We start from the raw sequence: 23,802 nt of genomic DNA, 5'->3' as shown, positions 1-23,802 counted from the left end.
TTGTGGAAATTATCATTATGCCATGATCTATTGATTAAAGTATACTTTGTTTGTGAGACCACCCCTTTAATTTTTGTTACTTGAATGTAGTATGTATTATATATTAATATTCCAAATATATTAAAGCATTTGTTTCCCTTACATATATATGGCATCTGCTCATAATATACGGTATCACTGCATATAAGGCACAAAGAATTATTATTACTAATTGTATTGCCGAAATACTTATTTCCCACTTACCTAAATTATTTTCCATTTCAGGCTACTGGTTCCCAGATAGGAATGGTTGTGACTTCCCTAACTAACATCGGAGCTTCGTTGATCATTGCCTTCTACTTTAGCTGGAAGCTGAGTTTTGTTGTGCTGTGTTTTCTCCCTTTGATCGGATTGTCCGGGGTATTTCAAGCTAAAATGCTTACAGGGTTTGCAAATCAAGACAAAAAGGCATTGGAAGAAGCCGGAAAGGTATTTTAGTAAGATCTATTATGTATCAACTGGGTACAACTGCATATAGGATAATATTTATACATGAAATTAATATTTAAAGGAGGCAGTAAAAGAGTTATTACCGAAATCATTGTCAAAATTAGTTGTCAAGCACCAATTCAACCTGTTGTTTTTTTTTAAATCTGCACTGACTTTTAGCTATCACCCTTTTGGTAATAATACCCCCCCCCCCCCCCAAGGCTCTCTTTACCCTCATTGCAACTGGAACTGCCCTCCATTAGTTTTGCCAGGTTGTTATATAACTCAACTATGCTATGCTGAAGATTTCACTAATACAAGCTGCATTTGCACCTAATGACCCTATCTAATTACAGATGCACCTATGACCCTGTCCAAAATTAAATTCCCCAGACATTCTCCCAGAAACCTAAATGACAGCTGTGTTTTAGACCTCTTTCACACGTCTATGTCTCCGGTACGTGTTTGGTCCATTTCCTCATGTACCGGAGACATGGGCACACGTAGACCCATTAAAATCATTGTATCTGCGCTCACATGCGTGTTCTACCATGGACCTTGTGTACATGTGGAGTATAGGTGTGCCCAAGTGCTCCACACGTAGACATGTCTGTTTTTCTCCGGCATCACGGGTGTCACACGGCCCGCATACGGACCACACGGAGGTGATCCGTATGACATGCACCGGAGAAAACACACGTGTCTGAGAAAAAAATAACAAATCTTTACTCACCTTCTCCAGCCCTGCTGTCTCTGCCGCTGCTGTCACTTGCTTCCGACCGCGCTCATTATGCTCATTGCATATTCACTTCACTGTGGCCGGAAGCAGCAGCAGCAGCGGGGAGTCGGCAGGTCCGGAGACCGTAGATCAGCACCACGAACAGCAACGCCAGGGACAGGTGAGCAGAAAGTTCCCGTTCTCCGTGTGTTACCACGGATAACACACGGAGTACACATGTGCCATAAACACGGCTCACGGAGGACAAAACGCACCTTTGACACGTCCGTGAAAAACGTGCATGATTTTCACGGACGTGTGAAAGAGGCCTTAGCACAAGTCAGTTATTCTATGCTCAGTTCTACTATGTATGTAAGGAAGAGCATGATCATGCTCTGAAGATAGCGATGAAGAACCAAAGAAATGTGAAGTTTGAAAATAGTAATGAATATTGATCCAATAGTGGGTCGCTATTAATGGTCACCTCATTCATTTCATTCATATAATTAAAAACGTCCCATGTTTAGATATATCCATCTTGATCAGGAAGCAAACATGACAGCAGAGAGAGGAGCCTGCAGCACTAAGAAGAAGCAGTGTGCTGCTGGGAAATGGAGTTTTAGCACAAAAATAGGACCTTGTATTCAACTATTGGAAGCCAGGTGCACAGAAGGGCATAAGAGGATTAAAAAAAGGGCAATTCCGCAATAAAGAGACTTTATATTGTGCTTGCACTATATATTAACAATAGTAATGCAGATATAGAAAAAGTTTGTAAACTCACCACTTAGTATCAGACTATCAGTAATTCCTCTGTGCTTCGTGGATCCCACCTCAGCTGCGGCCCGGCAGCATTGCAGAAGCAAAAACATAGAAAAGAAGATAGAGCATTCACTTTATAAAATCCAAAATATTCTTTATTGGAAATCCATTCATAACATGCTCACAGGCATGAACAACTTGTCCTCCTCCTCTAAAGAGGAGAGTAATGCAGATACTCAGCTTTGTAAAAGTTTTCAGAATAACCCTTTAAAAAAGTTGTACAGAATTAGAAAAATATGCAGCTTCATACCCATGCATTGGTTGTGTCTGGTATGGCGGCTAAATTCCCTTTAAAGATTACCTGTCAGCTGTCTGGACTTGTGTTTTTTAGTAAATAATAGTATTCCCCAATAATAACAACTATGGTTTATCTCTTAGGACATCGCGTTGTGCTTTTCCTTTGTTAAATAAATAAATAATAATTCCTTTTTTGAAATGATTTTATAGTAGTTTTATAGGAACAAAGAAATCTGACTTTTTCTTCACCTCTAGAATGCAGGGACATAGAGATATACTGCTGTGTACAGATGTATTTCTATGTACCTGTATAATCTGCTTCTGGGTTCCCTGCCTGCAATACAAGTCAAGATTACCAAATCTTCCTGACTCTCAAAGAGGTACTTTGCACACTACGACATCGCAAGCCGATGGTAGCGATGCTGAGCGCGATAGTCCCCGCCCCCGTCGCAAATGCGATATCTTGTGATTGTTGCCGTAGCGAACATTATCGTTACAGCAGCTTCACACACACTTACCTGCCCTGCGACATCGCTCTGGCCGGCGAATCGCCTCCTTCCTAAGGGGGCGGGTCGTGCGGCGTTACAGCGACGTCACATGGCAGGCGGCCAATAGAAGCAGGGGGGCGAAGATGAGCGGGACGTAAACATCCCGCCCACCTCCTTCCTTCCTCATTGCAGCCGGGACGCAGGTAAGGCGATTTTCCTCGCTCCTACGGCTTCACACAAAGAGATGCGTGCTGCCGCAGGAACGAGGAACAACATTGTAACATCGGTCCTTCCGAAATTATGGAAATGACCGACGCTACACCGATCATACGATTTCGACGCTTTTGCGCTCGTTAATCGTAGTAAAAAGGATTCACATACTCCAATGTCGACAGCGACGCCAGATGTGCGTCAATTTGACCCCACCGACATCGCACCTGCGATGTCGTAGTGTGCAAAGTACCCCTTAGTCTGTGCAGTCACTCACTGTTAGAGCTACTGCCCCTACAGATAAGGAGCTCATGAGCTCACCAATTCTAGTCCTGGGAAGACCAGACCAGACCAGACGGGAGAGGAGTCTTGTTAAAGTAATGTTGGCCCAGCCACACGAGGAAGAGCAGCTAAGGAGCATTGAGGAGAGGAGGGCAGGATAAAAGCCCTGACTTCCAGGACAATGGGGCTGAGCCCTCAAATTAGGACAGTCCTGCTGAATACAGGACAGTTGGGAGCTATGAATATTTACCAGCCAAGGTCATAAAATAAAAGCAGCAGACCCCTTATTAAAGAAAGTAACACAGCTGCAAAATACTGATGAAAAAAACACTCTCAACTGAACACTTCATGGAGGGGGTGATAGCTCAGTATTAGAATTGCACATAGATGAAGCTCGCAATAGGGTGCAAGTGCACACATGTAAAGCACAGATCTTGGGCCAACAGGCTATTACACGCCCCTGCTATTAGATTAGACAGACTGGACATCACTCTGTCAGTGCATCATAGAGGTGCAGACCCCTAATTTAAAAGGTCACCATTGATGGGCCTGGCTGCACCCTGTAAAAATATATATGATGTGCAGAAAAAATGTGAGGTATCGGTTTAGATTTTGGCCAAAGTATATAAGCTTGCAACCAAACGTCAAGGGTCCTCATGTCTTGCGATTAGGTAGATAGTCTCTTAGTGCTCCACAGAGGTGCAAGCCCCTAGTTTACACGTTCACCATAGAAGGACCTGGCTGCCTCTTGTAAAATATATATAATGTGCAGAAAAATAATAGGAGGTATTGGTTTATATTTTGGTCAAAATATGCAGCTTGCAACCGAACGTCAAGGGTCCTCATGTCTTGCGATTAGGTGGGCACTCTCTCAGTGCCCAACAGAGGTGCAGGCCCCTAATTTACAAGGTCATTGATGAGCCTGGCTGCACCCTGTAAAAATATATATAAGGTGGAGACTAATAATATAATAGGAGGTATTAGTTTATATTTTGGCCAAAACATGCAGGCTTGTAGCCCAATGTCAAAGGTCTCCATGTCTTGCGAATAGGTGAGCACTCTCTCAGTGCACCACTGAGGTGCAGGCCCCTAGTTTACAAGGTCACCATAGAAGGGCCTGTCTCCCCCTTTTAAAAAGTATATATCATGTGCAGAAAAATAATAGGAGGTATTAGTTTATATTTTGGCCAAAATATTCTGCTTGCCACCCAATATCAAGGGTCCCCATGTCTTGTGATTAGGTGGGCACTCTCTCAGTTCACCAAAGAGGTACAGACCCCTAGTTTACAAGGTCTTCATTGATGGGCCTGGCTGCACCTTGTAAAAATATATATTATGTCCAGAAAAATAATGTGAGGTATTGGTTTATATTTTGGCCAAAATATGCACATTTGCAACCCAACGTCAAGGGTCCCCATGTATTGCGATTAGTCGGGGTGCCCAGCAGTCTCTCAGTGCACCACTGAGGTGCAGGCCCCTCGTTTATGGGGGACGTCTGAATCCTGTCTGTGCATTTGTCTCTATTATCTTTGCTGGTAAATATCATTGCCTTTTTGCTATGTTTATAATTTAATTATCTGGGTTTTATTTTTTAAAAAACTGTCCTTTTATTCCTTTGGCTATTTTTTTTGTTTTACTACTTTGAAAAATGTTGTTTTAAAGACATGAATAAGTCAAAAAAGGAAATCTCATCTTCTGAGATAACGCGCTTTTATGTGCTGTAGGTCCAAAGTCATGTCAGGGTCACCGCCACCAACTTTATCCTAAGGTGATAAAATAAAAATATCAAACATGACACTAGTTTTAGATTTGACTTTTCACTTACACTCATTATTTCCCCCCAGGTCTCCAGTGAAGCTATTGGTAATATTCGTACGGTTGCAGGATTGGGAAAGGAAAATTTGTTTGTTGAAATGTATGAGAAGGAGTTGGAGATGCCATACAAAGCCGCAGTAAAGAAGGCTCATGTGTATGGTGTCTGTTTCGGCTTTTCCCAGTGTGTAATTTTTATGGCCTATGCTGCCTCATTCAGATTTGGAGGCTTTTTAGTCAATACAGAAGGGATACATTATACTATGGTTTTCAGGTATTGTTTTTTTTTTATTTATTAACTCTAATGTGTCAAACTCTTCATATAAGTTGCCTGATTTTGAATCTTTTCGGACTATAAGAGACACTTTTTCCCAAAAAAATGTGGGAGGAAAGTAGGGGTGCGTCTTAGGGTCCGGATGTGCCTGGCTTGAAGTGTAGGGGTGCAGCGGTGGTGGAGAGGGTAACAGGAGGCAGAGACAAGGTCACCACTGCAAGAAGCTGTTGACTGGAGTGAAAACATGTGCCCGCTATTAATGAAAATGATTCACTGCTCCCCACGCCAATAATCCCGCCTACCTCTTGGCACTGAAGCCGCCGCCAAGGGGTGGTCGGGGTTATGGGTGTGAGGAGCTGTGAATCTTCATTTTCTTTAATAGCGAACACATGGATTGCCCCAGCTGTTTACTGCAGCGACTGGGGTGATTATGTGTATCCGCTAGAAAATTAATATTCACTGCTCCTCACACTCATAATCCTGAGATGGGGAGCAGTGAATATTCATTTTGGATTAGCCAGCATCTGATGTCGGTGTGTGTAATTGGGGGCGCATGGCAGTGACATCATGTGCTGATGCACTGCCCGTCACATACATGCTGATGACAGTTTCTGGCATCAGAAGAGGACACCATGCACTGGGAAAGAGGAAGGAAAGTGAATTGAATTATTCATTTTTTTATGTGTGCGAAATAATGGGAGGCATATACACCAGGATGGACCTATGTTGGGGGACATATATACCAGGATGGGCAACATACATACAGGATGAGCCCATGATAGGGATCATATATACCAGGATTCGGGACATATATACCAGGATGGGGGACATATGTACCAGGATGGGGATCATATATATTTTAGGATTAGGGACATACATACCAGGATGGGCCCAAGATGGGGGACAAATATACCTGAAAGGGGCACTGGCACAATTGAGCATGGTACATGTGTTCAGACCTAAGGGCATCTGACGCACAACAACTAATACAACAAACAAAGGGGATACTAGGGACACAATAACAATGGAGGGCCCTGGAGCTATTGAGTGGGGTAGATGAGACACCTCCTATCCTCACCTGCAGCTGTCCCTACTCTTCTCACCAGTCCCTATACAGTCTCTGCAGCTTTCGTCAAGCAGGAATCTGACACCCTGAGGAGCTCTGTAGGTGCCCTGGTTAGTGAGAGGCAGGTGAGGTTCACTAGACCCATCACTGCACTAATCAGACACAAGGGAAGGAAAGACCAACTGGGGGAATAACACCAAAAAAGGATAAAGCCCGAGTTCAGGACAACTCTTCAGCACGACCTTCCACCAAGGTGGCCACAGAACAACGAGTTTTTGTATCTTTATCAAGGATTGCTCGGAAACACCAACTACTTAAACCTGAAGGGCAGTGGCTACAAAGCAGCTGCAGCTGAAACACTCAGCTAGGAACTGCTGGACAACAAAACTGACTTTAACTTATAAGGCACTGAAAGAAATGAAACCACGTTTAAATGTAGAGTCCGAGATCGAAATGAGGGATTCCAACCCTGAATCCATCACTAGTTTCCACAAAAAGAGTGGCAACCATGACAGTCACAGGATGGGGGACATTAGTACAAAACTGGGGGACATTAACCCCATAATATTGTTAGCAGTAAATCTGCCGATAACAGTGCATCATGACTACATTTTTTGCTTCAATTTTTTTTCCTAATTTCCGCCTCTAAAACCCAGGTGCTTCTTATGGTCCAGTGCGTTTTATAGTCTGAAAAATGCGGTAAATGGTAGCAGTACATGTAAAAAACTTTAAGGGAACCTCTCAGGTCCAATATGCACCCAGAACCACAAGCAGTTCTGGGTGCATATTGCTAATCCCTGCCTAACCGTCCCTGTATCTAGTAGCATAGTTAGAGAGATATTTAGAAAAAGTATTTCTAAAGATCTTTTATCGTATGCTAATGAGTGCAGGGACTAGTCCTCTGGGTGTTGTTTCCCTTGCTAATCGCCCCCATTAGCATGTTAGTATGCCTCTGTGGACGTGCTAACATGCTAATGAATGCGCAGCATCAGAGGATGGTCACGCTCACCTCTCCGCCGCCATCACTGGATTTCGGCTCATTGCGCATGATCCAAGACTTTTGGTCATTCGCACTACTTCAGTTTGAAGCCAGGACGTGTACACCTGGCTTCATAGTGCGCATGACCCGAACCCCGGGGTCATGCGCACTGAGCCGAAATCCAGCATCGGACGGCGATAGCAGTGGAGAGGTGAGTGAGATCATCCTCTGACGCTGTGTATTCATTAGCATGTTAGCACACCCTCAGGGGCATGCTTACATGCTAATGGGGCCAACTAGCAAGGGAAGCAACGTCCAGGGGACTAGTCCCCATGCTCATTAGCATTAGCATATGATAAAAGATCTTTAGAAATACTTTTTATATACATCCCTTTATCTATGCTACCAGATACAGGGACGGTTAGGCAGGGATTAGCAATATGCACCCAGAAGTGCTCGTGGCCATGGGTGCATATTGCCCCTGACAGGTTCACTTTGAGGTACTTGTTTAACACTGTTTAATCCAAAAGCATAAAGCAATTCCACCCTGACAGGACAGCTGATTGCAGTCGGGCCTCGTCTTTCTCTGCCCTTTTCATGGTGGGATGGCTTTTACGCTTTTTGATCAAACAGTGTTTACCAAGTACCTTGTTATTTACATGTATTATTACTTATTACTCATTTACTTACTATAAGGTATATGGTCATTTTGTGTTGTTTTTTTTTGTGAAATGCCTACAATGTGAAGGTGCTCTTACTATTGCACATATACATACCAACTTATGCTCTGGCTACTTTTTTTGTAGTCTGTAGCCATGGACATACTTTGATCTACTTCCGAAGTATAGACATAAAATTGTAGGATATTTTTAATCATCTCTTTTTGCAAGGCTTTCTTCTTTTATTCAAAATGCATTGCATATGTTGCTGGATATATAGGGTTGATGGCTTTAGTATAGCTCATCGAGTGTACATACTGTATATGCGCTATGTAAATACACGAATATAGCACACTACATCTTTATTTTTTTTACCCTCATAAACTAAATCAGTTCTCCTTTTTCCCAATTACAGAGTCATATCTGCCATTGTCACCAGTGGCACAGCCCTGGGGAGGGCGTCATCCTTCACTCCAGATTATGCCAAAGCCAAAATTGCAGCCGTTCAATTCTTCAAGTTACTAGACCGCATCCCTAAAACCAGCGTGTACAGCACAGATGGAGACAAATGGGTAAGAATCCCATCATATATCTTTTCATTCTTTTTTTTTTTTTATGAATTGAACCAGCGCTCAATAAAATATTGGCGATCTTACAAAAAACTAATCGGAGCAGGCATTGTGATGGAAATGTGCACGCCCCTCAGCCTTTCTTCTCTTGTGGCTGAGATCATTGTTTTACTCACAGATGTCACTAAACAGCTTTCACCATCTAATATCTCGTACAAAGCACCAAAGTGGGAATTGTCCCATCCATAAACGTGCTTAGTCAGACTCCATATTCTCCAGTGAGGCAAAACTGTAAAATGGAATTAGTCACAAAGGTATCGCATGACTTTACATGTGCAATGTCAATTACGAAATCTATTACATCCAGACCCCCCAGTGACTTATCTACAGATGAAAACATGCTGTGCGGAAGTTATAATTGTTCCATAACTCCATTATTGCTGAAATGTTTCCATAGTCTGTGTCTCCTGACATATTGTAATATACTGCCTGCGAGCATGATGTCATCTACTCTATTTAGGTCAAAATTTATCTTTCTTTTTATGACAGCAGCATTCTGACCTTTTCTAAATATAAAAAAGAAAAATTCAGCTCACCCGTATATGTATCCGCTCAGTTCAGATGGGATGCAGGATGTCCACCGGACAGGCAGGTCCGTAGAGGCAATAGCAAGGAGTAAGGACGGGACTCAGCACCAATTCCAGGATAGAAAAAATATAAATCCAACGAAAAATATATAAAAATGTAGAAACTTTATTCAACGATTAAAAATCCAAGAAAAACATCATCGATTCCTTAAAAACATCATGGCTTGACGCGTTTCGAACAGTTGGAATGTAGATAAGTCCTTAATCATAAGCATCAGCTTTCTAAATATATAGGCTCTTAAAGTGCACCAATCCCAAGGATTTTCATATATAACCTAAAGGCAGTGCTAACAAATCTGATACCAGGAAGCAACATTTTCTATTGGCTGAGGCCCCACCCCTTCTGGTCACATGGGTATGACCTCAGCTCAGGACCTGCAAGTCAAAAGTTAAATCGATTGAGACCCCCCCAGATATTAGCTGATCCTCAGCTGCTGTCACTCAAGAAGCTAATGATTTTTATAAACTTTACTTTCTTGGATTTCAAAATCTATGTATCTGAAGTGACCCCTAAAGGTATGAAGAGAGTCAGCCTGATAGTGACAGTATAGCACTGGCTTTAGGTTATATACAAAAATCCTGGTGATTGATTCCCTTTAATGTATAGAATATTGTTTTTATAGGAACCTGGGCCAATATGTGAAGTAGGGCGTTCCACTTTTCAATTTTTAGACAGTTCGCACATTAAAAATATGTGTTTTTTTAAAATGGTGTAAGTTAAAGCTTATGGCCCTGTCACGATGACTATGGGATAGCAAGGAACCGGGGCTCCTAAGCTCTCTCTCAAGCTAGGGGGCCATCTGCTATCCCTAATCTCAGGGATACCTCTGAAGGAGGGGATGCCTGAGTCTCCTTCCTGGGCCTTCTCCTGACCAGTCCTGATCTGATTCCCCCTCCCTTTCCCCTAGGAAGAGATGGGAAAGGAGTGTGAAAGACAGACAAGGGCAAAAAAACAAAACTCTGTAACACAGAAAAGATAAAGACAATAAAATTCCACAACTACATCAAGCAAAAAGCACTTTCACCAGAAAATCTGGGACACCACACCTCATAGACCAATATAGCCAAAATATAGCTGGCATGGGTGGAAGGATTCAACGAGCATAAATAGGAGAGGAGCAGATGTGATATTTCAGCTCAATAGTCTGTGCATACATGGGCCAATGGTTTGGTAGTATGACCGTGATCATGGCCTACAAAATTATAAAAATAGTAACTGTTAGAACATTACAAAAAATAATAATAGCCCAGAATAATCATATAAGGATAGCAACAAAGCATAAGTGCAGTCACAGAAGGACATATCTCCTGACTTTTATAGCCATGAGGAGGATGTGTATTGCGGGACTTAAGCGGGCTTTACACGCTACGATATTGCTAGCAATTGCTAGCGATATCGTACGCAAAAGCACCCGCCCCCATCGTGCATGCGATTTCGTGGGATCGCTGCCGCAGCGAACATTATCGCTGCAGCAGCGTCACACGCACTTACCTGGTCGGCGGCGTCGCTGTGACTGCCGAACAATCCCTCCCTCAAGGGGGAGGGACGTTCGGCATCATTGCGACGTCACCGCGACGTCACTAAGCGGCCGGCCAATCAAAGCGGAGGGGCGGAGATGAGCGGGACGTAACATCCCGCCCACCTTCTTCCTTCCGCATTTCGGCCGACAGCAGGTAATGAGACGTTCCTCGCTCCTGCGGTGTCACACACAGCGATGTGTGCTGCCGCAGGAGAGACGAACCACATCGATATTAAACCATTACCGATTTTTGTTTTTGGGACGACCTCTCCATGGTGAACGATTTCACCATTTTTGAGGTCGCTTAAGGTCGCTGGTAAGTGTCACATGCTGCGATATCGTTAATGACGCCAGATGTGCGTCACTAACAACGTGACCCCGACGATAAAACATTAACGACATCGTAGCGTGTAAAGCCCCCTTTACACAATAATTTTGCCCTTTTGAATCAACTTAGTGTTCTCACTCACTACCATACCCTTTCATGGCCCCATAGGGTATGATGTCACCCACAGCCTACACATAGTATGTTGCCTCACAATAATCCCCATATGCACATTATGATGACCCCACTGTGCCCCCAGCAAGCTATAATGCCCCCATAGTGTCCTAACACAGTGTAATTTTGCGCAGTGCTCTCAAAACAGTATGATGTCCTAGCAATGCCCCAAATATAGCATAATGGTACCACAGTGCTCCTACACAGTATGGTGACCCCACAGTTCTACGTAGATTATGATTTCAGCTCAGTCCTCCACATATAATATGGTGACCCCACAGCCCTCAGACACAGTATGTTGACCCCACAAGCCCTCACACTGAATCCTGACCTGACAATCCCCCACTCACAGTATGATGATCTCACAATCCCCCACGCACAGTATGATACACCCACTTTCCCACACACAATATGATGACCCCAACAGTGCCCCTATACAAAGTATGATGCCCCCATAACCCCACTTACAGTATAATAACCCTACACCTTCATAATATACAAAACAATAAAGCTTATACTCACCTAATTTAGATTCCATCCGCTGCATCCTCCATCTCCTCTTCTTACTTGTATAAACAATGGTCTGGCAGAGGCAGTGAAATGCAGTGACGTCATTGCGTCATCTGCACTGGGAAGCTGACATCTTGTAAACTGCAGGTCTAAGGCTGCTTTCACACATCCGGTTTGAGCCGTGCGGCTCAATCCGGCAGTGAAACCTATGCAACGGATGCGGTGAAAACACCGCATCCTTTGCATAGGTTTTTTACATGCGGCCCGTCCGGTTTTTGCCGCTTGCGGCATGCTACTGAGCATGCGCAGTGGCAAAAACCGCATGCGGCGGCCGGATGCGGTGTTTGCCGCATCGCGCCGCATCCGACATCCATAGGGATGCATTAGGAAAAGCGCCGCATCAGCCGGATGCGGCGCGATGCAATTTTTTTTGCCGCACAAAAAAACGTGCCAGGCAACGTTCCATCCGGCCGCCGCATCGGGTAAATCTGCCGCATGCGGCAAAAACCGGACAGAGCGCAAGGCCATGTGGCACGATGCGGCACTAATTAAAGTCTATGCAGGAAAAACGCAACCGGCAGCAAAAAAAAAGGTTGCGTTTTTACTGCAAAGTGCCGGATTGTGCCGCATAGCAAAAATCGGATGTGTGAAAGCAGCCCAAAGTAGCCTTCGGCCTACATGATGGAGAGTGATGGATCAGAGAGCTTGTGGCTCCTTGCTCGAGAATTAGATTGAACTCTATCAGCGTCATACTGACTCTGACATAGGTCAATGTAGCAGTCACCGGAGATCATGACGCTGGGCAAGAAGTTTGGGGCCAGAGTTCCTAATCTTTAACACCAGCAATGTTATTCTTTCAACAATAACTGAACATCATACACTATACAGTTATGTTGGATTAGAAGTAATTTTGTTCATCACATATGTGTATATTCTTCTTTACATCCTCACAGGACAATTTCAAAGGAGACATTGAATTTGTGAATTGCAAATTTACCTACCCTAGTCGTCCAGTGACCATGGTGCTGCAAGGTCTTAGTGTTAAAGTAAAATCTGGGCAAACTCTTGCATTCGTGGGCAGCAGTGGTTGCGGAAAAAGTACCAGTGTCCAGTTACTGGAGAGATTCTATGATCCAGATGAAGGGAAAGTAGTAAGTACATTATTTCATATGTTTACAGTAGACAGAAGTTCACATTTTGTGCGGACAACAGTTTGAGCCTCTATTAATGATTAGTGATGAGCGAATAGTTCAGTATCCGGGTGCTCGGTACTGTTAACGAGCAGCTGGATGCTCAGATGGGTGCGTCTCAGCAACCCGAGTATAATGGAAGTCAATGTGGAGCTCAAGCATTTTTTCAGAAGACTTTCTGGAAAAATGCTTGAATTCCCCATTGATTGCCATTATACTTGGGTACTTCAGTTGCACCCATCCGAGTATTAACTGCTAGTTAAGAGTACCGAGCAGCCGGATACTGAACTACTCGCTCATCACTAATCATTAGCAGCGGCCTGAAACTTTTGAGCTGATTGTGGGATGTCTAGTGTCCTCAAGATTAAACAGTTGGAATTAACCTATCTAAGCACCAAGGGTGTATACACCATAGACCCTGTGCTTACAGTTGGTATGGGGCCCAAAAAGAGAAGGTCCTGGCCTGGTCATGTCTATGTATATTAATGTGTAGTGTAAATCATCATAAGTTGTGTTTTTGAAGGATGCTGTGGAAGATGGGAATGTAGACATAAAATGACTTGGGACTCTATCATCTCCTTTCCAATGGTTAGGAGTGTGTTGATGCCAGGATCTCCCTTTCGGTGATTAGAAGTCTTTTATCTTTGGTCTGTCATGCCTTTGCTTACCATGTATACTTTACATTACATACAGCTTGTAGATGGACATGCAAGTTCCAAAGTAAACATATCATTTTTGAGAAGCAAGATTGGCATAGTGTCCCAGGAGCCTGTATTATTTGAAGGAAGCATTGCAGACAATATCAAGTATGGAAATAACTCTCGAGACGTCTCATCGGAGGAAGTGATTGAAGCTGCAAAGAAGGCACACTTACATGAGTTCGTCATGTCGCTCCCGGATGTGAGTTTATATTAGATTTCTCTTTTCATCCCACTATCGTGTATACTTTACTCACGTAAAGAATAAGAGAAAATGGGATAATTTAGTGTTGAGCGAGTGGCTAACTATTTGTACTCGCTATACTGATAACGAGTACTGTCTAATACTCGCGGTTCATTCCGGATAGCTTGTGCAATGTAAGTCAATGTGGAAAAACTGGCAAAGTAACGAGTAACCCACACTATTCATGCAAGTAGCGAATAGTGCGGAATTCGGGTTACTCATTAATATGCAATTATACAATATGCATAAATAACCTTGAAGCTAAACAGGGAGTTTTCCACTCCTTAATTTCTTACAGCACATTGTTTGTTTCTTACACATTCTTTCTGTGTGAAGCTACTGATGAGACTTTTACTCATCATTAAGAGACTTTTATTGGTTGTACATCTGTTCTCATTCTTGGTAACCCCATGACTATACAACTTTAAATTATATTATGGGTCTATGCGATGACTACATAGACACACAGATAATTATGCAACTACATCTACATTTTGATTATTTATATACACAGATATTCTTATTACGTTTGAACAAACAAGCACTCAGATGACCTCCACAACTCTATTCAGAATGAATACGCTAGTATTAGACAGTACTTGTTATGAGTATAGCGAGTACGAATATTTAGGTAATCGCTCAACTCTATGTATATTCAAATGACTAAGGTAAAAGGTGCATGGACAATGGTGTTTGATGTTCAAACGCCTCTCTGTTATATATGAAGACACTATAAAAAGTACATATCATGTAGGCCTACTGTTACAGATGTTGCATTGGTCCAGACTCTGAATTACATTTCTTTTCTGCTCGCTCTTTTGCCTATTTTTAATGTAAAACTTGCATGTCAATTTTAGTTCTGAGAGTCCAAACTTTGGACAGTTGAGCATATTTCACTTATACTTAATAAAAAGTAAACTATCAATGGTGAGGTTGACACTTGAATGATAAGACTGGATCCATGGCACATCCGTGGCAAAAATCCAAGTGTCAGCCTCAGATTTTCTGCAACTTATCCACTAGTAAAATACATGCAGGATTTGCTTATTGTGTGAGATTTTTGTCTTTTTCATCTCCATTCTAAGATTATTCAGTAACACATTTGTCGTACACACAGAAAAACTCCTGACACATAACATACAGTTGCATCATGTGTTGTGTCCTTGGCTTTACTGCAGAGCTTGACCCACAGCTGTTAACCTGTTAAATGCCGCTGTTAGCACTTACATGCCGGCAGGGAGCACGGGAGTGGATGTGCTCATCTGCATGCCCGTGACATGATTGGGGGCCGCTGATGGGTTGCCATGACAGCCTGGGGTCTCCTGGAGATCCCTGTGCCTGTTAGTGCTGCACTCCTGTGAAAGCCAGCATTTAGCTTGCATTCATAGGAGACTGTGATTTTTTTTTCTAGACATAGCAGTGCTCATGAACTGCTATGCATAGTACAAGCATTCAGATGATCGCAGCTTCAGGTCCCCTAAAGAGACTAACAAACACAGTAAAATGTGGAAAAAAAAATAAAAATGAGATAAATAACAAAAATACAAAAGTTCAAATCACTCTGCTGTTGCCTCATGAAAAATAAAGCAATTTAAAAACATAGAAACACATACAGTCATAAGAAAAAGTTTGGGCACCCCTATTAATGTTAATCTTTTTTCTTTATAACAATTTGGGTTTTTGCAACAGCTATTTCAGTTTCATCTATCTAATAACTGATGGATTCAGTAATATTTCTGGATTGAAATGAGGTTTATTGTACTAACAGAAAATGTGCAATCCGCATTTAAACAAAATTTGACCGGTGCAAAAGTATGGACACCGCAACATAAAAGTGACATTAATATTTTGTAGATCCTCCTTTTGCAAAAATAACAGCCTCTAGTCGCTTCCTGTAGCTTTTAATGAGTTCCTGGATCCTGGATGAAGGTATATTTGACCATTCCTGTTTAAAAAACTATTCTAGTTCAGTTAAGTTTGATGGTCGCCGAGCATGGACAGCATGCTTCAAATCATCCCACAGATTGTCAATGATATTCAGGTCTGGGGACTGGGATGGCCATTCCAGAACATTGTAATTGTTCCTCTGCATGAATGCCTGAGTAGATTTGGAGCGGTGTTTTGGATCATTGTCTTCCTGAAATATCCATCCCCTGCGTAACTTCAACTTCGTCACTGATCCTTGCACATTATTGTCAAGAATCTGCTGATACTGAGTTGAATCCATGCGACCCTCAACTTTAACAAGATTCCCGCTGCCGGCATTGGCCACACAGCCCCAAAGCATGATGGAACCTTCACCAAATTTTACTGTGGGTAGCAAGTGCTTTTCTTGGAATGCCATTTTTTTTGCCTCCATGCATAACGCCTTTTTGTATGAGCAAACAACTCAATCTTTGTTTCATCAGTCCACAGGACCTTCTTCCAAAATGTAACTGGCTTGTCCAAATGTGCTTTTGCATACCTCAGGCGACTCTGTTTGTGGCGTGTTTGCAGAAACTGCTTCTTTTGCATCACTCTCCCATACAGCTTCTCCTTGTGCAACGTGCGCTGTATTGTTGACCGATGCACATTGACACCATCTGCAGCAAGATGATGCTACAGGTCTTTGGAGGTGGTCTGTGGATTGTCCTTGACTGTTCTCACCATTCTTCTTCTCTGCCTTTCTGATATTTTTCTTGGCCTGCCACTTCTGGGCTTAACAAGAACTGTACCTGTGTTCTTCCATTTCCTTACTATGTTCCTCACAGAGAAAACTGACAGTTTAAATCTCTGAGACAACTTTTTGTACCTTCCCCTGAACAACTATGTTGAATAATCTTTGTTTTCAGATCATTTGAGAGTTGTTTTGAGGAGCCCATGATGCCACTCTTCATAGGAGATTCAAATAGGAGAACAACTTGCAAGTGACCACCTTAAATAACTTTTCTCATGATTGGATACACCTGCCTATGAAGTTCAAAGCTCAATGAGGTTACAAAACCAATTTAGTGCTTTAGTAAGTCAGTAAAAAGTAGTTAGGAGTGTTCATATCAAGAAATTGATAAGGGTGCCCATACTTTTGCACCGGTCAAATTTTGTTTAAATGCGGATTGCACATTTTCTGTTAGTACAATAAACCTTATTTCAATCCATAAATATTACTCAGTCTATCAGTTATTAGATATATGAAACTGAAATAGCTGTTGCAAAAACCCAAATTGTTATAAAGAAAAAAGGTTAACATTAATAGGGGTGCCCAAACTTTTTCATATGACTTTATTTGGTATAGCTGCATTTGTAAAAGATCAATCTATCAAAATATAAAACAAGTTAATCCAATCAGTAAAGGGCATAATGACAAAAATAACTGAAACTCCAGAATTACGTTTTTTGCCACTGCAACATTGCAGTAAAATTTAATAAGACGAGATCAACACATCCTGTTTACCAGAAAATTGTATCAGCTCAGTGTGCAAAAAACAAGCCCTCACACAACCCCATATCCAAAAACTGAAAAGATGTTACGGGTCTCGGAATATGGCTACACAAATGACATTTTTTATTTACAAATTTCCGAATTTGTTTCCCTAATTTAAAAAAAACTATACATGTTTGGTATCTGTGTAATTGTACTGCCCTGGAGAATAATATTGCTAGGTCAGTTTTACCGTGTAGTGAACATGGTAAAAATCAAAACAAAAACCATTGTGAATTTTTTTCCCACATTCCAATGCATCACATGATAAAATGAATGTTGTCACTTAAAGAGAACCAATCACCAGGATTTTCGTATATAACCTGCAGCCAGTGCTATACTGGCATTATCAGGTTGATTCTATACATACCTTTAGTGGTCAGCTCGAATGTTTAGGTTTTGAAACCCAAGCAAGTAAAGTTTATAAAATTGGCAGCTTCTTGAGTGACAGCAGCTAAGGAGCAGATCTCTTGCAGGACCTGTGTGAGGTAATGTCCATGTGACCAGAAGGGACAGAGCTTCAGCCAACAGAAAAATGTTGCTTCCTGGTATCAGCTATGTTTGATGAAGCCCCACCCCTTCTGGTCACATGGGTATGAGCTCACACAGGTCCTGCAAGAGAAAAAGTGAATCGTTTGTATAATACCAATTCCACTAATTCCAGCAGGGGGAGGGGATAACTATGAATTCCCCCAGATATTATCTGATCCTCAGCTGCTGTCATTCAAGAAGCTGATGATTTTAAAAATACAACTCGTCCTGAAAAAAAAACAATAAGTCGCCATATGGCTATGTGTACAGAAACATAAAAATGCTACAGCTCCTGGAAGATGGAGGGACAAAACTAAAGCACCAGAAACAAAAAATCGCGATGTCGGTAAGGTGTTAATGTTTTTGATGTGTTACTGGAATTGGAACCTAAGGCTTGTTATTTTCTTTCTTTTCTTCAGAAATATGAAACAAATGTTGGGCTAGGGGGATCTCAGCTGTCCCGAGGACAGAAACAGCGTATTGCTATAGCCAGGGCTATTGTAAGAGACCCTAAAATTCTGCTTTTGGATGAAGCCACGTCGGCCTTAGACACTGAAAGTGAAAAGGTATGTAATTCAAAATTCTATTTTTAATAGGAAAGTGAACAGTGAACTATTTTATGCCATCAGTTCTTAGTGGATATTCATTTTCTTTTAGGATAGACGTAGAAAATGTTGACCTTTGCCCAGATCAATGCGTGCCTAGAAAATACTTCTACACAGGTCAATAACAGAGCCAGTCTATTGCTGCCTATGGCCATGTGGCTGCTTGAAAAGAATAGAATATTAGGACTTGTGACCAGTCTGCAAATTGCAAAATGTCTCATTTCTTTTAATACAGATTGTAAATTGAAAATTTAAAAACAATCTGTGCTCAGATCAGCAGTGTACCTCGTGTGTTGATCAGCATTGGACTCAATGCTCAGATAGGTAGTTGGCTCTGTGCTTCGATAGTCATTGAGCTCTGAACTTTGATATGCAGTGGACTCTGTGATCAGATCAGCAGCAGACTCTGTGCTCAGATCAGTAGTGAACTCTGTGATCAGATCAGCAGCAGACTCTGTGATCAGATCAGCAGCGGACTCTGTGGTCAGATCAGCAGCGGACTCTGGTCAGATCAGCAGTGGACTCTGTGGTCAGATCAGCAGTGGACTCTGTGGTCAAATCAGCAGTGGACTCTGTGGTCAGATCAGCAGCAGACTCTGTGGTCAGATCAGCAGCAGACTCTGTGGTCAGATCAGCAGCGGACTCTGTGGTCAGATCAGCAGTGGACTCTGTGCTCAGATCAGCAGTGGACTCTGTGCTCAGATCAGCAGTGGACTCTGTGCTCAGATCAGCAGTGGACTCTGTGCTCAGATCAGCAGCGGACTCTGTGGTCAGATCAGCAGGAGACTCTGTGCTAAGATCAGCAGCAGACTCTGTGTTCAGATCAGCAGCGGACTCTGTGGTCAGAGCAGCAGCGGACTCTGTGGTCAGATCAGCAGCGGACTCTGTGCTCAGATCAGCAGCGGACTCTGTGGTCAGATCAGCAGGAGACTCTGTGCTAAGATCAGCAGCAGACTCTGTGGTCAGATCAGCAGCGGACTCTGTGGTCAGATCAGCAGCGGACTCTGTGGTCAGATCAGCAGCGGACTCTGTGGTCAGATCAGCAGCAAACTCTGTGCTCAGATCAGCAGTGGACTCTGTGCTCAGATCATTTGTGTACTAACTCTGTGGTCAGATCACCAGCAGACTCCGTACTCAGATCATTTGTGTACTAACTCTGTGGTCAGATCAGCAGTGGACTCTGTGGTCAGATCAGTAGCGGACTCTATGGTCAGATCAGCAGTAGACTCTCTGTGGTCAGATCAGCAGTGGACTCTCTGTGGTCAGATCAGCAGGGGACTCTGTGGTCAGATCAGCAGTGGACTCTCTGAGGTCAGATCAGTAGCGGACTCTATGGTCAGATCATCAATGAACTCTCTGTGGTCAGATCAGCAGTGGACTCTCTGTAGTCAGATCAGCAGTGGACTCTCTGTGGTCAGATCAGCAGTGGACTCTGTGGTCAGATCAGCAGCAGACTCTGTGCTCAGATCAGCAGTGGACTCTGTGCTCAGATCATTTGTGTACTAACTCTGTGCTCAGATCAGTAGCGGACCCTGTGCTCAGATCAGCAGTGGACTCTCTGTGGTCAGATCAGCAGCGGACTCTGTGGTCAGATCAGCAGCGGACTCTGTGCTCACATCACTAGTACAGTTTACAGAACCAATAACAATAGCCCTTTTCTTTAAAATGTATTTCTTGCTTTATTTTCTAGACTGTACAGCAGGCGCTGGATGAAGCCAGACAAGGTCGCACCTGCATCGCCATCGCTCATCGATTATCCACTATACAAAATTGTGACATCATCGCTGTAATGGCACAAGGCGCTATCATCGAACAAGGAACTCATGAGCAACTGATGTCTCGGAAAGGAGCTTATTATAAACTGGTCACTACAGGGGCGCCAATAAGCTAGATACCACCACTTCCACATTCCAGCTGATACTTTAAAATTGGACGTTCACTTTATCTTTATTTTAACAAATGTGTTATGATCATGACATTATAGCCCTTACTAATATATAAGTATTACTGTTTAGCCTCCGTCCTCACAAACTGCACAACTCTCCTTTTCTTAAAACAGGCGCTGATGGAGGAGCAGGAGACCGGACCTGTCCATCAGCCTCCACCTATTACAATGCAACAGTCCCATGCGCAGTGTTTTTTAATGGGAAAAGGACAATTGGCGGATCTGGTCATGTAACCCTTCATCAGGAGATATTTTGAGAACAGTAGCATTTAACAATGTAGAAGGAAAGCTGCGCTACACCCCTTTAATACTTCTTACTATTAGAGCAAATTTCCTGAACAGTTGCTCGAATTATCCAACAGGTTGGATTAGATCAGCATTGAAAGTGCCCCAATTGCCATCAAAATATGTATATTATGCTCTATTATGTTTATTATAAAGCATAATAAATGGGTGCGACGAAAGGGGATACAAAATAATAAACATTATAATCCCCTGTCCTTACATGGCCTTTTCCGTTGCTTCCCGATCCTCCGAGCCAACGTTGAGATCCTTTGGTTCTCCCTTTCAGTGCACAAGGTCATATGCACAGCGACGCATGTTACTGACATGAATGACATATGTCGCCCCCCACATGACTGCGAGGTCCTCAGTCCCTAAAAAATTAAAGACTGGTCTGTAAGGCAGTGAGGGTGCAGCGAAGGTGGTGTAAGGACTCAGGTAAGGGCAAAGGACAGATGAGTATTATGTGTTTTTTTATTTATCTCTTCCCAACCCTCGAAAGAATCTCTAGTAGTCGCACAAATTGAATTAGTAACAAATTTGATTGGTTACACATCAATTACCTCATCTGTATCTAGTATACAGTGTTTCCCCGAAAATATGACAGGGTCTTATATTATTTTTGGCTCTGAAAGATGTGGTAGGACTTATTTTCAGGGACTGTCTAATATTTTTTATTGCTGTATGTTGCATCATTGTGTTGCCTTAAGCACCGGAAAATGTATAGTTGCGCGCCCGCTCTTAATACAAAATGAATATTCACCCCTTTCCTCGCCCATCCCTCTGTACCAGCGTCAGTGATTGGTATTGTCAGACTGCTGTACTCACCTGCTGTTAATACACAATGAATACTCACCTGTTTCTTCCTACACCTCTCTTTGCCGGCATTGTTTCTCCCCTGAAGCCAAAAGGAGCTACAGGGAACTGCATCCCAACCAGGATGCAGGACCTACCCCAGGGACCCAGAAGACCAGTGCCGGTAACAGCTAAACATTCAATTTAATCCCTGTTTTTCCCCATTCCCAAAGACTGTTGACATGCTAGGGTATGGCCCAACGAATGGCCACCCAGAGGTAGAGCCGAGCTAGTCCACTAGACGACAACAAGCAGGGAGGGGTCAGACAGTCAGTAAGTGGAAGTGAGAGGAGACGGACATAACTGTACTGACAGGAGAGTGTAACGGTGACTTGAGGGCCCAGGCGTGTGGTTGTCAGTGGAGTACGGTGGAGTACTCCAGGAATCATAGCACTGACGGGGTACAGAGCCCTAGGTCAGGCAAACGCTCCAGGCAGACCTGATCAAATCTGCACAGTGAGGGGACCATCCAGGACTTCACTGACCATAAAGTTCGGGACACAGTAGCAATGGGAGAACCGGGAAACAGGACCAAAGGAACCGACCCCACAGGGTTCAAGCTATCTGTTATACGGACTGAGACTGAGATACTAACAGGATGGGATCCCCAGACGATCCAAGCCACGGGGACCCACCAACCAGAAACAGGTGCAGGGGATAGAAGCCACCAGGTCATCGCACCGTCACTGGAACTAAGGGGACCAGTGGTGAGGACCAGCCGTCATCAGGTTGCTAACCTTTATAATAACGTGAGTAAAGAGACCAGTTACACTGCAATCCCTTGTGTGGCCTACATTGTTTCCACGCCCAACAACATCATCTATCCCCTGGGGCACGGCTCTACTTGCGGAGGGCCCACATCCAGGCTGCCACTAACACACACTAGCCCCAGTGAGAAACTGTGCAGCAGCGGCTCCACTAACATAGCTGCAACCTGGAAGTGGCGTCACGACAAAAACTTTCTTATCAATCCTCTGTGAATAACCCCCTTTTAAAAGCAACCCCAGGGTCACGGAACCGGGCAACAACCACCCAGTGAATTGTCCCAACTTAACTAGGCTCGGGACCGAGTACCCCATATCCCTGGGCGACACAGCATCAGTGATCGGTGGAGTCAGACTGCTGTACTCACCCTCTGTTAATACAAAATGAATATTCCCCCTTTATCCTGCCCACCTCTCTGTGCCAGTGTCAGTGATTCAGTCACACTGTTGTATTACTGCGCGAGGATCGCAGTGTAATGCTGGCACTTGCCGGCGGCTCTCTTGACCTGAGCATGACAACTCCTCTAGTCAGGAGAGCCACCGGCCAGTCCGAGGATTGCAATGCAATCACCGAGCGAGGAATACAGCAGTCTGACGGAATCACTGACACCGGCAAAGTGGGGTGGGCAGGGGAAGGGGTGAATACTCATTTTATATTAACAACGAGCGAGTACAGCAGCCTGACTGAACCAATCACTGATGCCAGCACAGAAAATGGGCAGGGAAGCGGGTGAATATTCATATCCTGAAAGGGCTGCACAAGCCCTTTTTCAGGATACTTGATGAAATGCAATTAGGTCCTATTTCAGTGTATGGCTTATATTTTAATCATACTCCAAAAAGGCAGAGAAGTCCTGCTAGGACTTATTTTTGGGAGCAGATATTATTTTGGGGGACATAGGGTATATCAATATCATGTCTATATTAAATAAAGTGGACAAAACCTGTAACTTTAGCTTAAGCCGTATACAGCACATCTCTATAGTTTTGTATTGTCTTACTGCAATCAATATGAATATTGCGTTTAACTTATTTAGCAAATGCATCTGGCTGCGCACGTTGTATCATTGTAATAGTAGGATGTTGCTTCATTTCCACAATATCCTTTGGTGCATTGCATTCTGCTCGTGATGACATATGCTGCAATCTGTGGCTTTATGACAGTTGTGTATGTCGGGAGTTGTAGTTTCCGAGCAGCTTGCAGACCACTGGTTGTATAACGTATAGGAGTACAGCACTTTACAGTGGAATTATTTATTCTCTATTCTTTTATATGCTCATGTACAGTTGTCATAAAATTAGAATATTATACCAAACCCTGCTGTTTGTTTTTTGTATTATTTGCTGCTCGGCTATTTGCTGATTGGCTGCATCGTCATTCTGAAGTCCATTTGTCGCGGGCGGGGAGGAGGGTGTCAGCACACTACGCTCACCCCTTCTGCTCGGGTCTGGCAGTTGCTGCTCAGTGGTG

General features: G+C 43.3%; 1 protein-coding gene across 1 annotated transcript in view; it reads left to right on the top strand.

Annotated features, from left to right (window-relative positions):
* The window catches only part of LOC142246614 (bile salt export pump-like), a 97,360-nt gene extending 76,154 nt beyond the window's left edge, over positions 1-21,206 (top strand). Inside the window, exons 21-27 of the mRNA XM_075319684.1 lie at positions 265-468; positions 5,070-5,311; positions 8,431-8,587; positions 12,714-12,911; positions 13,644-13,850; positions 18,300-18,446; positions 20,176-21,206. Of these exons, the coding sequence (XP_075175799.1) occupies positions 265-468; positions 5,070-5,311; positions 8,431-8,587; positions 12,714-12,911; positions 13,644-13,850; positions 18,300-18,446; positions 20,176-20,376 (1,356 nt within the window). The 3' untranslated portion in view covers positions 20,377-21,206. The remainder of the gene's footprint in view (positions 1-264; positions 469-5,069; positions 5,312-8,430; positions 8,588-12,713; positions 12,912-13,643; positions 13,851-18,299; positions 18,447-20,175) is intronic.
* The last annotated feature ends 2,596 nt before the right edge of the window (positions 21,207-23,802 follow it).

This window comes from Anomaloglossus baeobatrachus, chromosome 7, assembly GCF_048569485.1.
Source record: "Anomaloglossus baeobatrachus isolate aAnoBae1 chromosome 7, aAnoBae1.hap1, whole genome shotgun sequence".
NCBI classification, from domain to species: domain Eukaryota; kingdom Metazoa; phylum Chordata; class Amphibia; order Anura; family Aromobatidae; genus Anomaloglossus; species Anomaloglossus baeobatrachus.
This window is presented reverse-complemented; position numbering and strand designations above follow the sequence as displayed.